This window comes from Polyodon spathula, chromosome 13 (assembly GCF_017654505.1).
Source record: "Polyodon spathula isolate WHYD16114869_AA chromosome 13, ASM1765450v1, whole genome shotgun sequence".
Taxonomy (NCBI): Eukaryota; Metazoa; Chordata; class Actinopteri; order Acipenseriformes; family Polyodontidae; genus Polyodon; species Polyodon spathula.
Window position 1 is genome coordinate 4,012,413 of NC_054546.1, and position 19,954 is coordinate 4,032,366.

A 19,954-nucleotide genomic window follows, 5' to 3' on the forward strand; every position below is an offset into this window, starting at 1 on the left:
TTTAATAAAGCCAGATTTGATACTAGCCCAGTTTTACGACATGATATTTCCCACTGCTGCAGTTGTTGTTGGACCTGTATTGATATTGGTCTTTAGGAGTTTAATAAACCCCAAATGTCCTTCAAAAACTACACACACACACACACACACACAGCCAACACTCAATTTATATAAAAGTTGTGAAAGCAGACATGTATTGATATTGGTCTTTAGGAGTTTAATAAACCCCAAATGTCCTTCAAAAACTACACACACACACACACACACACACACACACACACAGCTAACACTCAATTTATATAAAAGTTGTGAAAGCAGACATGGGGTAGTACAGCACTCCACTCTAAGTACAGTGTGTTACAGCTTCCTGTCAAACGGGGAGTGACTTGAAACTAATTACAATCGCGCCCATACAACTTAAAAGCATCTATTTGTAATTACAATCAGTGACAAGGGGGGGGGAGAATACAGTTAGAGGAAACAAAAAAAAAAAAAAAGTGTCTCTTAAATGCCCAGCAAGCTGTGTCGACACTGTCTTACAAATGAAAGCTCATCTTGACTCCTATGCAGATTTCCAAATCACATGTTCACAATGCATAGATTATATTGCTTATTAATCATTATTGGATAACATGTATGTTTTAATCAACATGTACACTTCCTAAACACACTCACCAATTATATATATATATATATATATATATATATATATATATATATATATATATATATATATATATATACGCTCTGAATTGCGTAATAAAATCCTATTGTTGAAAATGGTAACGATGAAACAATACAAACATTCTGTATGACATTCACGCTGTAAATTGTTACTGAAGGATTACTGTTTCAAAGAAAGGGAGAACAGTACATCTCCCCTCACATGTTCAGGCTAATACCGTGCAATCACTTTACACTGAGTGTGGTAATTCTACAGCCTTGCACTTACTTCACCTAGTAACCTTGAGAAACTATATTCATTTTCCTGACAAAAATCAATTTGAGAAGGACCATGAAAAGCAAGAAAGGGCTCATTATTATCTAACCTCACACCACCTCTTTACTGCTGCTTGAAGCTTGTATGCCTGTGTCTGGGCCCTGAAAAACAAAAGTATGCGTTCCTCTCCACTAAAAGCCATTTTAAATCAATTACCCTGTCCATGTTTAATATTGTTAGAAAAAACGAAAAGCTAAAACAATTTCAAAGATTTGATGTACATCTATCTTGAATAATCACAAGGTCAAGCAGTATGAGCTAATTTGTTTTTAAAAGATAGCATTGATGGGTTAGGGGCTGCACTGGACAACATATTGAAATCATTCAGAGAGCAGTAGGCATATGACTGCAAATTTCAAACATGTGGTTATTTAATTTCTGTTTATACCCTGCTGTCTGCAAAAATATATAAAACCTTCTGTGATATGCTCAATATTAGATTAGGAAACTGAATTGCACCATAAAAATAAACAGATTCTATTATTGGGAAGAACAGTCAAACGACAATAATACAATTCAGCAGAAGCATTCAATAATACAGCATTTCATCTGTAGTTTTCAGCTAATTTGCAATAGGCCACAATTAGAGCTGTTCAATAACTTACACAACTGTGCTGAACACTGTAATGCCCTGGTGATATTGAGGATGTGCTGTATTGCAATACAGAAAAATGAAAGTCCTGCAGGTTTTTAAATGTGTCACACAATACCTGTTAATTTTATTAAGTGCTGCTATAGTGTAGTGGTTTGGATATGGGTTAAATGGAAGGCTGGTTGACTAAACAATGTAAAATTCTAAGGCGATTGGGTGAGACAATGATCTAGAGACCTGTAAGAGCACAGTACTGACCAGGAATATTCAAGGAGCTGCCAAAGCCCATTACGTGCATTAAACACGTTGCAGAACCCAGCATTTAAAGACGTGCCTCTTTGAGCAGCCTTCATTATCAGCTCTCTTGCACACTTGCCATTAGCAAGGCTGGATCATTTTCCCTTCTCCAGGCCTCCTCCAATATCCTAACCACATTTTCCCAGTGCTGACACTAAATCCATGGAAACTAATCATTCGGGAGATAGATGAATCCTTAAATGGGCATCAGTAATTCCAAGTTTGTATTAATTGGAGTTTAATGTGTTCATATTTGCAAACGTTAAATTACAAAAGCTTCAGCTGTTCTCATGCTAAACGAAACCAGAGCATTGCCATTTGGGGTTAAGAAGCACAATAAATACAGTAATGTGAAAACTAAATTTATGCACTAAAAATGATCAAATTTAAACTACAATTAGCACATAGCAACCCAAATACAACATAAAACATAAAAACTGCAATGCTTATGTCCTTATTGTAGCAATTTTATGTGCCAAAAAAATAATGAAATGTTCTGATTTGACATGATGAACCTGTTTTAGCCGGTTTTTCTGCTGTATATGCAATTTCTGAATGTGTTTGGAAGAATCATTGCAATGTCTGAAAAGAATGCATGTATGATGTATTATTTTCGTGCACGATCTATGCATTCAAGATGTTTTATTTTAGATCAGGAATAAAGAACCTTACAGTTATTTGCAGAACTTAAAAATTGCAGATGTCAGGAGAAGCCAAAATTAAGTAGACAATTCTAATTAGAAATTAGACATATTAATTATACTGCTTCTGACATTCATTAAGTTTTGCATATTAACCTTTGGGCTAACCTCCTGCCCCTTTAAAAACACGAGATAAACTCAGAGAAATGCAGCTTTAAGACAGATGAGAGCCCCATGTGTGTTATTAGGGTTCCTGCTAATCCCAGCTTTCTTTTACAAGACTCGGGAGAATTCCGTCTTCAGATTCCCTGCTAATGTGTTTCTACTTGATTTATGACTTATTTTGGTTATCTATTAAAATGCAATTATCAGCCTTGCTAGGAACATACAGAATGACATTCAAAGTGATTCCTAGCCTCGATAAGGATGGACAGGATACCTCACACAATCATAACCGTTTAAGAGCTATCAGGGATTAACGCGTCCCTTTATTGAGATTTCAAGGCTGTGTTCCTGCAGACTTGATCACACGCTACACGGCGCTGAATGTTGCCTAATCAGAGGTTTATTGTGCTACACACTTCTTTTCTGCATACGCTGCCAAACCTTATCAAATTCACCAACAGTTGCCTCAAGTTGCAAATACTGCCCTTGGGGGGCGAATGGTATACCTTTAAGGACTGATAGAGTGGTTCAGAGATCATCTACAGTTCTTAAACTGAAATGCAAAACCCCAGCCTTAATGAGCTAAATAGCGCAAACATTGTATAATAAGATTATTTATTATTATTATTATTATTATTATTATTATTATTATTATTATTTATGATGATTGTATAAAATAGCTTTATAAAAATCTGAAATAATCTTTTTTTTTCACAGTCTGTCTATCTATTACCACAGTAGTGACATCATCAATTCCAACGTCACCTGCTAAATTAGGGACGCTTTCTAAATATATCAAACCTATGGCTTGAGTTCTAAATGAATGAACAGCCCCACGCCCAAAACAATATCCTGTCCAGACAAAGAGAAACAATTTAATCTCCAGTAACACGTTACACCTGAAGAAATCTTCCCAGCCAGTGGGTTATATATACTTAGCTAGAAAAGGTCAGAGAAGCTGAATGTGCTGGATAAATAAACACTGGCGAGGTGGATGAATCACAGGAGAATTGGTGCATGGCAGTGAATGAATAACCTGCAAACGTTTCCCAACCCCATTATTTCCCTTCTTTTCCAGCAGGCCAAAGATTCATGTCCTTGCATGCTGCCAGTTCATTACAGAGAAATATCATTCCTCTTCTGGCACAGTCTGGACAGCCCTCTCATCCCCAAGAGGACCCTTTAATGTTTAATTCCCCATCATCTGCTCCAGTGAGCAGCTTAATCTCTGCTTGTATGATCAATACTATATCAGTGTAAATTAAAATGACAATTTTAAAGTAATTAAGCCTGTTAATGCTCGATTCAAATGTCATTATTTGCGCAAGGGATCGGGGAGAAATGACACCATGTCCACGGTGACAGGGAAATGTTTTAACTGGTGCAATCTTGTTGCCGTCCCAGTCACCAGAGGCTTAAGGAAAGCAGATTAACTCAAAGTTCTGACTGCCAGGATACCTCTCCAATTTCAGAAGAGATAACCCAATTTGAGAAATCTGATTTGTAGCACCAAACTCAATTACTGTGATATCAGATGAAGACTGGCACGGAGGAAGATCTTACAAGGAAGAAAAAAAAATATAATAAGTTAAACAATAAAAATGCACTTAACTCCAGAACGAAATCCTGCAGTAATTGCATTATTTGATTTGTGTTTTTTTTTTTTTTTTTTGCTACTCTTCCCATTTTTTGAAAGCCTTTAAAATAATTGGAATGGTTAGCGTTGAATAAAAGAGCTGCAGCTTTAACCAGACTGCTGATGCTATTTAAAAAGATCTTGTTCGCAGTAGAAGTGCCCACTATCCTTTCCATGTACAGCAGCATTTATGAGAAGAGTGAAATTAAATCATTACATTGTTGGATCTCATAAATGAATTCATAAACCTCAACTGGTTCTGATAAAATCCACAGCTGTTCCCAGGGCTAGCCATTGTAATTACCCAGCCCATCCTTATAATAGGGCTCTGACAGAACACTTCTAGTATAAGCCTACTGTATTGCTGCTGTTAACTACACTTAATGTCATTAAAATGCCCCTTCTGTGTTACATACCCCTAAAAACACAAAAACGCTTGCCACCCAAGGACAATGACACATTGGTGGAATGACCATTAGGACTAGACATATTTATTTTTCCTCAAAAAAGGTCGCAAATGAGAACTGAAGGATAAAGGGAGACAAAAGCTAAGGCTTCTTAGCTGGGCAAAAAAGAAAAAAGATTATTTGAAATCTATTAATTTCTGGCCCATTAACCATATTTTAAAAATGCTGCAATTTCTTCATAGTGCTCTATTGTGTTTAATTACTGATTGTGACCTGGGGACTGCATTACTGCCCCCTAACTGTCAAGATGTGCCCAGAACAACGACATTCTCAATCAATAACACCAAGCGTGCCATGTTTTAGGCACTACGTGGCGCCATGCACGGAATTCATCTTGTTTAAATCGAAAATAAATATGGATGAAAGCATCCAACAACACCTTAACCCCAATCTGTTGGCCCACAACTGACCTAGCCAATCGTGTTGGCAGTACCGAGATGTTAAAATTAAACAGACCACCAGACTCATTCTGACGCCTTTTCAAACGGAGTCATCTGGAGACTACAAATAAATAAATAAATAAATAAATAACTGTCCTTAATTTGAAGTTTTAAAAATACAAAGCAGCGCAACAGTAGTCTTAAACTGTATTAAAAAAATAAATAAAAAATACACACACACACACACGGGGGGGGGGGGGGGGGGGGGGGCAAGCTATAGATCTTCACTGTAGTAGTCAGTGATCTTTAAGGCAACCCCAATCTAGCACAAAGCCACTCATCGGGAACTCTCACCCCTGAACCCTGCCCAGCTCCAGCAGAGCTCTTTGTCCTTTAAAAAGGTAAGATGACTGTATGAAAAGGCTCTTTTTTATTACCTAGGCATATTACAAGATTGGTTTTATTTTGTTTTTTATAAAACGCTGCACACATAATGCATACCACCTCCAAACTGTATTTAGGTAATTAAATAAATGGCAACGAAAGATAAATCCCTAAAAAGGAATTTTAGTTGTAAGTGCATACTTCCTTATGGTAAACATATGTTAGTGGCTGTATTCCATAATACAGAAACGTGTTTGTTTTGTGTATGGCAACATATTTACCTGTACTGTTATTATTTCTGCCTCACTCTGGCTCACTAAAGTAAGTTCACTGCCCTGAGGCTCAATGGCTCAGCTAGGCTATACATTCTCTTTCCTCCTCAAAATATCATGAAGCCATATGCTTCTGAAGTTTGTAAAGAAACAAGGCATCATTGAGCTGGGTTTGGTTCATTTTGAATGCTTTGTGGAAACTGGGCACACTATTTGAGTATAAAAGGTGCCTTTCTAAAAGCAAGACAAGCCAGTCTGAAGTTGTACACTGTGAATCAAACACAGTTTGATGTTAGTAAATGAATCAACAAATGCAGTCAATCTCTGAAAGTAAGCCTTTTGGCAGCAAAAAAAACAATCAGTCACCTCTAAATCATTGTCTGTCACTGTTCCAAATCTTTACACATCTCCCTGTGGTGCTTACAATACACAATCACAGACAATGTGAGGTCAAGCTTAAACCCTTTATCAATGCCTCAGTTCTCTCAAAGTAATCAAGAAACTGACTATGTATTTCCTGAATTCACTCATAAGGTGTATTTTAAACACTGTCAACCCATTTAAAGCTAAATACACTTATTACATGTATGGCACCTTCAGTAATATGTGGTAAATATATCCCAAACAAGGTTAACTGAAACAGGATAAGTGATTCTATAGATACAGTAGGCCGTGTAAAACTCCCACACATGTTCATACCCTGACGGACACCTGTCATTAATGTTCTGGCTCTAAAAAAAACAAGTTCAAAGTGGGTTATTGGATTGGACTGTTTTACTGGAAAACTAATGTGATAATTGGACGTGTTCCCTTTAAATATCCTCAGCATCTGATTATATATTCAGTGCATATCCCTGTATGCTTACTATATACTCTCAATACGCAATACAAGTTTCATTACAATAGGGTAAGTGGTTGTCAAGATAAACTGTAGGCTATGTAAAACTCTTAAGAGTGGCAATGCACCTCCATTATAATCCTGTTGTCTGGGATATGCATCCCCACAGGAAATAATACAATGTAACATCTGAATTTACAGTCTCTGCTCTGCCCAAAACTGCTAAACTGCTGGATTACTCAAACACACATTCAGCTGCAATTTATCAACAACACAGGAACACAGTGCTTAGCCTAGAACACGAAAGCTAAATCAATTATTAAATTAGTGCTAATAATGAATGAGCCCTTTGCATTTGTAAGAAAACCAACCTTTGTGCATTTAATTAGAGTAGCTGCTGTTCTGCATTGTTAAGAGGGCACATTAAAGGACACCAGGCCATATGGAACATCAGGAAAAGTGTTTCTCTAAGCGGAAGAGCCCTATTCATCATGTGCCTGTTGACTTGTGTTTGTGTAACTTAGCTTATTAATTATCAGCTAGTTGAGGGCTCCAGCAATCAATAAGACGTCCATGGAAATTTAACCTAATCAATTGAAATCAATTAGATTCTGCAAACATAATAGTTCTTTCTACAAGAAGCAGACAGTTTGAATGCTTTAGGGAGCTGTGGAATGGAGGCAGTGATTTGGCTCTTTACAGATTACAAATCTATAGCACCAGGATTATGTGAAGATCTATGGCTCAATTCAGTGCAGATAATAATGGGCTGAGATATTTAAAACACCCATATCTGTGTTATTATGGATGACAGGGCATTGCGCCAAGCCAACAACATCTTGGGTTCAGGATCAAGGGTAAGCAAAGATAACGTAAAGGGCAATAACTTTAAAAATGTGTTATTTACATTTAACTCATATTTCATTCATATTTACTGAGTAAGTGATATCCTTATTTTAAAGTGAAAGCAGGTTAAGTAAGTCGCTTCAAATGATATATTCTGTTCCCTTACCTTCTTATTGCGTTAGCATTTATTTTGAGTGGTTCTCATGGCAATTACTTGAATATATATTTATTATATTTTATTTTCTATGACTGTTAAGGCTGAGTTCAGGAGCTACTATTCAGTTCTAGATGACTGTCATCCAATAACCCAGTGTGTCTTTATATTAGTATGCACCAGCACCATCTAGTTGCAGTGGACAAAATACAAACAAAAAATAAAGCCTGGAGTCGTCCTATTTTATATTTCATTGGTTTAATTGATCGCACACATGGTTGTTGTGGATGCTACAGTATGTCAAACACTAATAGCTATACAAGGAAATCAATTTTAAAAATACCCTTAAGTGTCCTTGTGTTTATTGACAGCTCATTTGCAATTTCACAAAGCTGAACAGCATTAAGATTATATTAAACATACAGTGCCAACAGGGAGATTCAACACATTTGAAATCATACAGGAATTTCTAGAATATATATATTATAAAAACTTGTTTTCAATGCCTAGTCTTTATTTAGTCAACATTTATGAATCTGTCAATGACCACCATAATATGATGTCTATGTCTTTAGATTATAAGTGGTTATGCCTTTAGATAATAATATAGTTCTGTTGCTAGAGGTGAACACTAAATAGTTTTTCTTAGTCATACACTGTATAAACTTGACAGCCTTGGCAATTTTCCTCATGACAAAGTCTACCTGCACATGCATGGAAGTACATTTATTTCATCTATTTTTTTTTAAATAAAAGATACATCTATCATAACAATTATATCATTATTCCAATAAATACATTTTAAATCAAATATCATTAAAAACAAAAACATGCCTGTCCCATAATGAATACCAAGCATCTTGAAATCAGGTTTCTGATGGAGGGACCACAATATTTCTATTCTGGTGCAAGCTTTCCCAAATATTGATCTACAATGTACTGTATATGAAGGATTGTATGACTTTTATAAACCAAGTAAATCTGTGAAAAACAACAAGTTTTAATAGGAAAGGATTATGGGAATCAGAGCAAGGAGATTAGTTAATGGGGATGTTATAGGTGATGTCTGGCCAGATCAGAAAGGAGATGTAAATGATATACAGAGGAATCAAGAAGTATATGAAAAAACTGCAATTAGTATTCTGAGGAGAGAGGGGTATTGTTATATCTTATTTTTCAACATGTCCGTACTACTTAAAGACACATGTGATGCTGCACAACTCCAGCGCAGACAAATTCCAGTCTCTTTTACTTGCGTGTATGTATACACACACACATTTTTTTGTTGTACAGTTCTGTTTTGGTTCAAATGTAACCAACCACATTGTAGTTTTTTTGTTTATTTGTTTGTTTGTTTGCTTCATCAACCAGACACAAATTGGAATTTGAGAAAATACATTCATTTACATTTTTTAGCATGAAAATGAATAAATAAAAACACAGTTTACATAGATCTCAGGATCATGTTTTAAAACAGTATAGTGGATACTTTCTGGTAATACGAACTGCTAATGAAACATCTTATTAACTCATCCATAGTATCCATACTATAGATCATAGTTCCAATTTTCACCACGTCACATTTTTTAAATTAGATTTCAGACATTTGATAATCTCTCCCACTCTCTCTCTTGTGCTCATTCTTATTCTTTCCTGGTAGACAAAGTCGTTTATCAGGACTGTGGCGGAAAATACCTCACGCCTGCTTAAAATGCATGGAGCCAGCAATAAAATTAACCTTGTGGCAATTGTTTTCCCACACATTTGATGACCCAATGTCAGCTCATCTGTTACCAGGGAAATAAAAAAGTCAAGTCTAAATGTACAAAAAATTATGACGGAAGGCCTTGAAGAAAGCGGGGCTAATGCAAGTTTATTGAGTCAAGAATCAATCAGTCGATGGGCGAGTGGATTAAGAACAACTCATTGGCCCCAAGAAAATGATTTGGCTGGAGATTAACAATTAACAATTTGGAAGGTTGTTGTTTAGAGGGGGAAGTGTAATTCCTGAGGCCTGAAAACCATGGGATTTCTTTAAGGACTGAACTGATTAGAAATCAATGGGAAAAGAAATGAAAGCGCTGACTACTGACATGCGAATGTGTTTACTGCCTGACAACGTTTCAGCCGTGACCCAGAAGAAAAAAAAAAAGGTTTCGCGGGTGTTTATTTGCTCTCAACACCTTCTAAGCGATCAATATTTTTAATTTGGATCCGAGTTATTATTTTTCACATCACAGCACTAGGGAGCGGAGTAAAGTGGCTCATATTTTAGTGCTAAAAAGATCGATATGACAGTTTCACCTTCACTACGAACCCCAGCGGCTGACGGCCGCACATCATAATGTACAGCATAGGGTGATGCAGGTTGCCTCTGTGCTGGAATCACATCATTATCTCTGCTACGCGACCCCAGACAGATATGATTTAGTTTGTCACGAAGGGCCTGATAACCTCAGTAAACCAATCCCGTCTTGTACACTTTATCAGCTGTGTCTTTTACGGTGGGTGCTTGGGAGAGAGGGAGGGTATATTCATAATGAAGATTAGGGTCTTTATCATAAATGCATCCCATTTCTTTGTTTTTCTTGCTGAGCCAAGGAATATTTTTCAAAAGCGAAACTGTACCCTCAGACCAGTACCAAACTTGCATGGCCATAATTAATAGCCAACGCCAGATCCATCGATTGTTATGCAACACAGGTGTGTGTGTGTGATGGATGGAGAGAAGCAGTTATGGCCAGACCATATTACAACAGTGACATCTACTTTATTTAAATTAGTTACGTCTGTTCTGACATTCCCCCATATTAAAATGACAGCTGTTTGAATTTGGTCTGTAATATTCTTAACGTGGTTATATACTGCCACCTGGACAGTGTTTAAGTAAATCCCATCCATTGTGGATCACTTCCACTAAATCATTGCCAAGTCTCTAATATATATATATATATATATATATATATATATATATATATATATATATATATATATATATTATATTTGGTGCTAGGAATGCCAGCTGTTGATAAAGCAGTATGGTTGCCTTGTGAGCTAAAAAGTAGGACTTAAACATGAAAAAAAGATGAATAACTGAAGTGTGCTACTGTAGCTTCACTGTCAGATAGACAAACTACAGCTTTCTCCACAGATGACAACATCACAGGTAATACATGTGTATTGCTAAACAGCCTTTCAGTGGTGATTCCATCACTGACCCATGCTAACTGAGGAATTAGGTGATCAGCTCCTTCTCACAGTGAAGTGCCAAAATCTGACATCTAGATAATCTTGTTGCTTTACTGTGCATGCATGGGGATTGCTGGTTCTATGTATTTGGAGGTGTTTACAGCGCCTTTTCATTCCTGACAAATTTCCCTGACGCCCAACATAAATGAGAGATTCATTGCAGAAGCTGGACAGCTGAGACAAGAAGCTTGTACTACAAGGCGTTAAATCACATGTTAAAAATAAATAAATATAGTTTCAATGTATTTGCCACCAAAGAGGCTGTAAAGCACACAACCCTTCCTCGCCATGCACCCTGCTCGAATTTGGAAACACAGCTGTTTCTGTTGCATATGAAGTGGTATCTTGCCGCAGCAGCCGATGCTCAAAGGGTTTGTTTGTTTGTTTGACAGTCTGAGATTGACTTTGGTGTTTGTGAAAGGCTTGTCTGGATTGACAGCCTAGTTCGGTATATACCCACAGGGCAGTGCAGCGCTAAACACACCCTTCATATCTACATATGGTGTACCCACACTGTCAAATTACAAAAAAGAAAAGCATTGTCCTGTAGCATATGTGTTATTTGTTTTTGTATTAGATTCCTCTGCATGTTGTTTTTGCTGGTAATACTACTACTACCAATAACAACAACAACAACAACAACAGTAGACTGATGTGTTACATAGAACATCACTATCATCTGTAGGGCTTTTCCCTGTGTGTAAAGCCCTACAGATGATAGTGAGTAAGTCCTTAAGAAAAAAAAAAAAAAAGAAACAAAATGACTAACCTGGATTCAATTTCCTGTAAATTAAACGTTACATTTCTACTCTCTACACAATAAATAAAGCACTAAACCGCTGTGTTTCTCTGAGATCCAGTTAGTGGCAAATAATAATAAACAATGATAATGCCTATCTGTTGTTTTACATGGGTATATTTCCATGTCTTGTTCTTTCCAGTTTTACACATAACTATTGCATTGATACAGTGTATTAGACATTATAGTCCAGAGCTCCTTTCTAGACAATAAATATTAATGGCCTGGAACAGAGGGAGCAGTAAGAGAATGAGCAGGCGAGACTTTCCTAATTGACATTTTATCTGCTGTATACCTTACTGCTACAGTAAAAAAAAAAAAAAAAAAAAAAAAAAACCTAAGAAATCAAAGAAGAATAAATCCCTGATGTCTTTCTCATTTGGCCATTTCTGAAGTTAGAGTACTGAACGTCGTTAATGTTATGTCCTTCTACTGATGTTCCATGCCTTGCAAGGGATAACTAATGGTTTTTCTATACCCCTCAATGGTGGTCAGTTAAATGATACACATTATTTCTGTGCTGTTCGACCACACTGATCAATAGACTGCCTGGACAACACTGAAAACCTGAGTAGCAGTGTTTCCTCTTTCTGGGCTCCTCTTACGGTTTCCTGTGGTCTGCTCTCATGGCGCTTGACAGAAAGGGCAGAGCAGATTAACTGATGCAAGCAATTTAAAAGGATGGGCACCCTCTGCATTTAGCAAAACAGTAATAAGGACCAGTCAGAGTCTCATAATAAATACAGTCAGATTTACAACGGCTGGAAAATGCGCCGAATACATACTGTTGACCCTCATAATGTCACTCGATTGCTTTAGTTTGCGTGATCCTGTTCTGCAGCGTAAAGAACCAATTTCTTACTCAATAAAAGGCTTGGCTGTTTGACAGTTTTTAATGGTCCCTTTTACCCTGCAATAAGGTGAAAGGGCCTCTGAAGGGCCCCAGAAAGTCCTGGGGTTAAACATGCTTGGTCCACTGACTTAATTAAAACAAATCTCAGACAGGCTAATAAAAGGAGATGAAAAACGGTTGCAAGAAACCAGAATTTTAGAAATACTTAAACATCCATAGTCTACTGCAATTCTGGTCTGAAAACAGATACTGTAAAAATGTGTTGGTATTTTAATTCATGCTCATTATTATCATTATTAATAATACACAGTGAAATTACATTTTTAAGAGTATGATTCAGTAGGGTTATCTTGACAGTAATATGACTTCACATGCCTGTGTGGTTAATAAGGTTGCAAACATTCACTTTTAAGTCTGTCTATTGACTGTCCAGCACATGTTCTTCCTTAAGTTGCAGGTAGCTATTTACCTTTGACCAAGCTGCACTGTTTTAAACAAAGGTGTGTGTTAAGTTTTACCCTTCAAATCAATAAGCATCCTCATTACACATTGAGAAACTCCTATAGACAAACAATAGCAGGTGACTTACATGCTTTTATTTGATTGTATTATAATCAATTAGTTTAACATTTCAACATGCTTTCTATTTTTAAACGAGCACACTGTAAAATAGGAAGGACCTTTTAACTGTTATCACACTGTTCAAGTTCATATTTATCTTGATCAAACTTCTTAATGTTTTTTTAATGTCTCATATGAGTCTCCAGAATTAGAATTGCAAAAACGGTCAACAAATCCTTATATGGTTCCTCGATTAGATGTTATTTAAAGAAATGGAAATAATCACTATTGTTATCTCTACGCAGTACTAAGCAAGGTCAACTGGACCAATTGTAATACAGCCACTGCCACTGTTGGGAATGCATTACAGCAAAGCACATATTAGCTAACAAAGCTTTTTATTTGTTTATTTAAAATTTTAATTGTGGCTGACCTCTACCCTACAATAGGTTGCTGTATGCACAGTTGAATGCAGCTGGTGCAATTACAGCTTTGGCCACAAAGTGGCACACTGTGCAATGTGAAAACCCTATTCAACAAAATCAGAACTGCAATACTGTTAAAAGTGTAAACAATTTTACTCATAATATTTATTATAATTATGTATTTATTTTTAAAATCTCTAATTAGGCATATGTAAAGTGTAACCTAATTTTGCAGTGTTTTGTGTACTAGAATGGTCTTCATTTACAGAAAGGCAATGGCAGACACAAACACTAATATTAACTAATTTTAGCATTCCAGTCATCATGTAATCATTATGACAGTTTGTTAAATTTCTTAATACACACAAGTGTGACTTTTCACAGCTTAATGGTTTATAGACATATGCTCAGCAGATGCACAACCTGCCGTTCTTCTCTGAAAAGCAAAGAGCTGCCAGAACTGGACTCCTCCATGTTATCACTGTGTAGCAAATCCTATATACCAAAGAATGAATGATTTGCTGAGCTACAGCAAACCAATCAGTCCTGTGTATACCTCAAGTGTGTGTGTGTGTGTGTGTGTGTGTGTGTGTGTGTGTGTGTGTGTGTGTGTGTGTGTGTGTGTGTGTGTGTGTGTGTGTGTAACTAAAATAGGTCCTTAATTCTCCTACTTCTATGACTCAGTTTTGTGACATTCAGAGCAAGATTTATGTTAACATCATATCATTATTAGTTTTACCTGGACAGTGTTCTGAAAAAAACCTTTTAAATTATGTCTGAGTGCTTTTCTTGTTGTCTGTTTAGTAACCTTTTGGGAGTATTTTTACAATATAGTGCTAATAACTAGTCTATATTGCCCTAGGTAGACGTTTTATCAGACTAAGAACATACCATAAACAGATCCTAAGTGAAACTATAAAAAAAAAAAAAAAAACACGAGGGAGTTACAGTTACCTTCCCATTGCGTGTGTATAATGCCTATACAGTAAACAAAGTTTGACTGGGGGTACAGGGCCATGCACTGCTCAATGCATTTTCCAATATATTATTCATTTAAATAAAACATCTGGAAACAGTAAGGTAAAATAAATACATATAGAAATAATAACAGACAGTATTAAGTTGTCAGCCAGACAACAGGTGACTGTCATGGAACTGACAGAATCAAAGGTGTATATCATTGAGGTATTTCCACTATTTCAGAGAGCAGCTAGAGAGAGATCCTAGCAAGAAAGAGGAAACTGGATTGCAGTCATGTGATTTAGTTACAGATCAATTGTCAGTTTAGAAAATAACATACAAATCTAAAGTCTTAACAGATGGAATTCTATCAGTGCTTTTAAAAGCTTCATAAAAACCTCTTAATTCATGCACTCATTTTTCAAACGAGCACAAACTAAGTCATGAATGGTCCCAACAAAGACATCCTTGTGCAAAGCCCTTTGGCCTTGTTTTGGTTTCCTGACACTGCATGAAAGCTGTTTTTCAGAAATTGATGAGAATGGCACAACACTCCAATTGTCCCTTAATCATCTTTTTATGACAGAAAAAAGAGCCCAGGCTGGAATATAGGTTCTCCTGGAGTCTGCTAACGAAAGTACAAGTGATGGAATAAGACTCCCATTCCAAAGCAGTTTTAGTGATTCCAGGTTTTCCAGTACGCTTACTTAGGCAAACCTAACCCTAACCTGTAATTAAGCTCACTGAACTCAAAACACACATTGTTAATACATCTATAGCCAGTGCGCCAAGAACATCCATGTTTCCAGGTGCATTTTCACATAAATCCAATCCTAACCTTAAATCACAATTTAACATCCAGCTCTGTCAACCAAAAACCACCAACACAATGCAAAATTGCATGTCATTTCCCAAGCAGAAACATTTAGTGCCACACCATTTGACAACCTGCAGAACGTCTATGCAGTTAGTTTCTTATTTTCATCCCTGAAGCTGTTTATTCAGAAGGCATATAAATTGTTGCATCTTAATTCAGCCCTCACTACAGTGACCCTAAAACATTGTCTGAGATGTGGCGAGGATGACTTACATGGAACAATACTTTTGGATGCATCCTTTTAAATTATTCAGTCCTTACTTGGCTAAAACTTTGATTGTGGTCAGATGGCTGTAGCTTTGTGGACATTGGAACATTTTGTAGAGATATGAACATGTATGCTGCCAGTCAACTTTTCCAATACTTGGTATAGCCGATATGCAGGAAAAGAGCCACATAAATATAACATAACCACATCAAGCTGCAACCAAAAACAAATTTGAAAAAAAAATATATATATAAAAATAAATTATGCCTGAAACAAAACTAAAATAAATGACCAAAATATACTGTATTATACACATTAAAAAAAAAAAAAAAAATCACTTTGATACATATTCAATATCCTGTGTGTCAAATTAAAGTAGAACGGTATGGGTCAAACTGTATACCTTACAGACTTGCGGCACTTAAGACAGCAAGATAGATTGTGCCATCTAGTGGGTGTACACAGATACTGCAACCAAAATATTGCATGCAAGTACATTCTACCTATACCTTTTAAATACAGTGTGCAATATTAACAGTGTTATGTCAATTCATAAAACAAGCACAAAGCAAATAATATATCTTGAATAGCATATTATAAAAACTCTTTCCTTATGTATTAACTTCAAAAAGGGTAAACAATCAGATTTCAGTTTATTTGTACACCCTTCCCTCTAACGTTACAGTAATCTAAACTTCAACAGTGTTATTTTTTTCTTGTAAATGTTTTATAAAATAATACACAGTATATGTTATGGTAAACATCTGAATTTGGTAAATCTTAAGTTTTACTGCCAATATTTACCAAGTAAGGTGGTAAACGACTGGAACTATGAAGAATTAAATTGCTTTTCGGACGTTTAACGAAAGCTTATTGGTAATTTTTGAGATTAACGGTAAATGTCCTAACTAAAGTGTTATCATATTTATTTCGGAAAGACATTCGATCATTAGCCAAAGGCATTCTTGAGATTCACCGGAAAATGTCCGAAGTAAAGCGTTACCATGTTTATTTCTGACAGTTACCACTTTACTTGGTAAATGTCAACATTTACGAGTAAATCTTGAGATTCAACAATATTCTGACTTTTACCTTAACACACAGAGTGAACAATTAGACTGGAATTGCCACAATTCTGATTAAAAGGCCCACGGTACTGTATATAATTGCAGCAGAAATACACGATGTAAACTACAACACAGTATCTGTGTACACACTATAAGCAATCAGAGTTACAACACTCAGTACATCTGGGGGTTTGAAATTGAGTTTTCACTCAATTTTTGATGACATCATGAATGAATGGAGGGGGGACTACAAGAGAATACTTTAAAAGGAATCCCATGCAAGTGTGAGCAACACTAAAAGTGCATTTAACGTCAAAGCCAGCACACTCAACATGTGCATTAAACCCAACCAATAACTGCTTGCCCAGCTTCCATATACTTCACTCTGTGAGCTTGTCAACAAAGAGAGCATTTTAAAGTAACAGGGTAAACAGAGAAGAGTCTATTCTGGCAACCACAGCACTGACCTGCTCAATCCCAGCCCAAGCAACGAGCTGAAGGCAGTATCTGTTAATATAATGAAACCTTTGTGCAAGAACTTTGAGAAGAAAAATACATGGTCTTGTTGGTTAGACCCTTCATACTTTTAAAAGCTTTTTATTGAGTATGAAATATATTGAAAACAGTTTTAGAACACTTCATTACATAACATTTCAGTTACGTTTTTTTTTTTTTTTTTTTTAATTTAGCATCAGCACCATCTGGTGGTCACATATGCAAATGCAATTATCTTAATCTGCGCAACCCCTAATACTTACTTAATACTGGTCTTCTATATAAATGAATATGGGCTGCAACCTAGATAAGCCCAGGTCATTTCGAAAAGGCAGTATTCAGGCACATAAACGCAACATCTCAGTAAGAGATCTGACAGCAAACACAAACTCCCTGCTCATGTGTGCTTAGTCTAGGAATGCCTGGTGGCATTATTCAGATTCTGTTTACCGTGAAATGTTCTAGGGATTTGTAGTTCTCGTCTAGGTACACCCGGGCTCTGTTGTATTCTTTCATTGCATCACTAGACAGCAGCTCTCTAGAAAAAAAAAAAAAAAAATAGAAAAAATAAACAGTAAGTTCACGACAGAAATGTTCTTGCTTTCCTTAAATCAAATGAAGGGGACTCATAAGTGTTTATGTTAAAACTCATGAACATTCAGGATCTGAACATTCCATGGAAAACTGACATTATGATGTAACATGCTTGGAATGGAGTCTGGGATAAAGTTTCTTCCTTTTAAGACTGAAGCGTTACATGCAAATGAAAACATAATCGTCTGTATTAATACCCTGGTTAAGACTTGGTAAATGTTCATCTTCCAAACTTAGCAGCAGGGGGTACCATTTCCTTCCAAACTACAAATGTGGTGTTACAGTGAGCCACGAGGAGAATAAAAAAAAAAAAAAAGTCTGTTTAACACAGTGGTATCTTTCTTTTATTGTCTCAATGGAGAACCGATCCAATCAAAGTGCAGACTGACAGAATGTACATAAATCATTCAAATTCGAAACATATACCTACTGTAGATAACAAACTGATTTGCAAGACACAAAGCAGAATGTAAATGTAACTCGCTCATTCAGCACTGACATAACTTTGCACTTACTTGACAAACAAATCCACATGAGACATTGAGGCCTCATAGTTCTTCCCACCAACTTCTTGACAATGTAAAGCAATAAAGTGAGGCTTATGTGTATGTACAGTCTGAAAAGCAGAAGAAAAGACAAGGTTAGCTTACTATTTATAGGCAATTGATGTCACTATATCATTTATACATATTAAATGATTGCGTTTATTTGGTGTTACAAACAAATTAATTCCTATGCATTCTCGCTGAAACAGCTCAATGACAAAAGTTTAAAGTTTAAAAGGCAAAAGAAAAGGTGGTTTATTTTTGGCACATACAAAATACAAAAAAACCCAAATACAACTAAAAAAACAAAAAAAAATCCCCAAAAACAAAACAAATGGCAATTCCAAGTGAACAGTAAAATTGATGTGAGAAATATGTTTCATTGGTGAATGAGGTTGAATGAGTCTGTGATAACAGGTCTGTAAAATGACTGCCAAAAGATCTCATTTTAATACAACACTACAATCAAAGCTAACCTAGAAAACCGTAGAATACAGCTGTGTGTGTCGATTATCAAGCCAACAGAGGTCTTTCTCAACAGGAAACCAAAGTCGCCCATCTTAAAAGCCATCTTAGATTGCAGGTTAAAGGTAAATTGGCAGCTCAAATAATTAACAAGATACTAGCAGTTAAGAAGCAGTGGTGGTTGCACAAGTTTTAATCTCAACACGCTAAGTTAGCAAAACTGTGCCTTCACAGTTTTAGAATTACTGTACAGGTGATTTCCCCCCCCCCAACCTGTCCCATTCCATTGCACCACGGCAGGTGTTCTGAAAATGTGTTTTGTTCCTTTTAATCTCAGCTATTTACATATTGATGTCAAGTTAGAGCATGCCGACTTAATAGTAAATGACACTTCAAGCTACCAACATAATCAAAACTAAATGTAATCCATTGGATTGGATTCATTGTTGCTGATTTTCCACTAGGTGGCACCAATGTAGATTAGTCAGGTCTTATTCTGCAGATTTGTGTAGCAGCCATGCCCCAGTGCAATCCAGTGATTGCTTGGACTGTATGACTGAACTAACAATCTGTCCAGCAAAACCTGTGGGACTATGCGTTTTAAACAGCTGACCTACAAGACTTTGGAAAATAGTTATACGATGCGATGAGAAACTGCATACAAAAGCACTCCCTGATGATGGCAAAATGGGCCCAAATGATGTGTTGTGAAATAAAAAATAATAATAATAAAAAAATGCTGCATTGTAAATGTATACTGTTGGCACAATAGTTTGAATAATACGGTGAATTGCTCTCACACTACCCCCAAAGGGACTGCGTAAAATGATTTTAATAGGGGCTGGCCAGTCTCAGCTAAGTGAACATTGTTTGACATGGCACAGGCAATAAACTTGGAACAGTATTTATTTTATAGAGTTCAAGCAATCTGCTGGGGATAAATTAAATCCAGGATTCTTTGGTTTTATTGTGAAGAAACTTCCCCTCACCCCAAATCACAAGCAGTGCTCAGAAGCTCTCAAAAGTTTAAACATCCAACAGCTCCTCTTTGATATCAGTCTGATCATACCATTACTTAGAAGCATTTTTGCCCTTGTTGTTCACACCTCTAATCTGGTAGAATGTACAACACGTTATTACCTCTTCTGTATTATTGCAATGACATGAGTTGGAACTGTACAGTC

General features: G+C 36.3%; 1 protein-coding gene across 2 annotated transcripts in view; it reads right to left on the reverse strand.

The window, feature by feature from the left end:
- Positions 1–19,954, reverse strand: part of LOC121325611 (inositol polyphosphate-5-phosphatase A-like) — a 125,749-nt gene that overhangs the window by 64,020 nt on the left and 41,775 nt on the right. For both annotated transcript variants that reach the window (XM_041268419.1, XM_041268420.1), the window contains 2 exons: positions 18,276–18,376; positions 17,617–17,704 (listed from right to left, as the gene is read on the reverse strand). In XM_041268419.1, the coding sequence (XP_041124353.1) occupies positions 17,617–17,704; positions 18,276–18,376 (189 nt within the window). The remainder of the gene's footprint in view (positions 1–17,616; positions 17,705–18,275; positions 18,377–19,954) is intronic.